We start from the raw sequence: 532 nt of genomic DNA, 5'->3' as shown, positions 1-532 counted from the left end.
CAAACAGCACATGTATTCCCCTATCCCATTCCCTTAGCACTCCCAACTTTCTCACCCTTCCATAATGTTGTCGGAGAACAGCTGGTTGGGCAAGGTTAGTGAGACGGTGGTGGTGAAGTCGTTCATGGGCTGCCGCGCTGCCAGACGACGCTCCACCTCCTCCCTGCTGAGCTGTCCGTCACTTGTGTGGGCCACCCCAGTGCTGCCTCCCATGCCAGGCCTTCGGGTCGGGAGCTGCGGAGGATAAACGGGACTGCTGAATCTTTTTAAGAATACAAAAATAAATATATAAAAATAATAATGATAATAATAATTTGTTGAGGTTATTATGCTCATAAGGCAGAAAAAAAAAATCATTTAATTAATGAGACTATGAGAAAAAATCTATAGGAAAAAAAAAAAAATATATTATAGAATAATGAAAAAAAATATTTAAAATATGAATCAATAGTATATAAATAATATATAATATATATAGATATATATATAATAAATAGAGAATAATAGAATATTAAAGAGATACAAGTAGATA

At 35.9% G+C, this 532-nt stretch overlaps 1 protein-coding gene across 2 annotated transcripts in view; it reads right to left on the bottom strand.

Annotated features, from left to right (window-relative positions):
* LOC119586338 (sericin-2-like) overlaps positions 1 to 532 on the bottom strand; it is a gene marked incomplete in the record, with an annotated part of 8,722 nt that overhangs the window by 615 nt on the left and 7,575 nt on the right. For both annotated transcript variants that reach the window (XM_037935051.1, XM_037935052.1), the window contains 1 exon segment: positions 56 to 234. In XM_037935051.1, the coding sequence (XP_037790979.1) occupies positions 56 to 234 (179 nt within the window).

Source organism: Penaeus monodon, chromosome 21 (genome assembly GCF_015228065.2).
Source record: "Penaeus monodon isolate SGIC_2016 chromosome 21, NSTDA_Pmon_1, whole genome shotgun sequence".
Lineage (NCBI taxonomy): Eukaryota > Metazoa > Arthropoda > Malacostraca > Decapoda > Penaeidae > Penaeus > Penaeus monodon.
The sequence above is the reverse complement of the archived record's forward strand: the minus strand, read 5'-3'. Positions and strand labels throughout refer to the sequence as shown.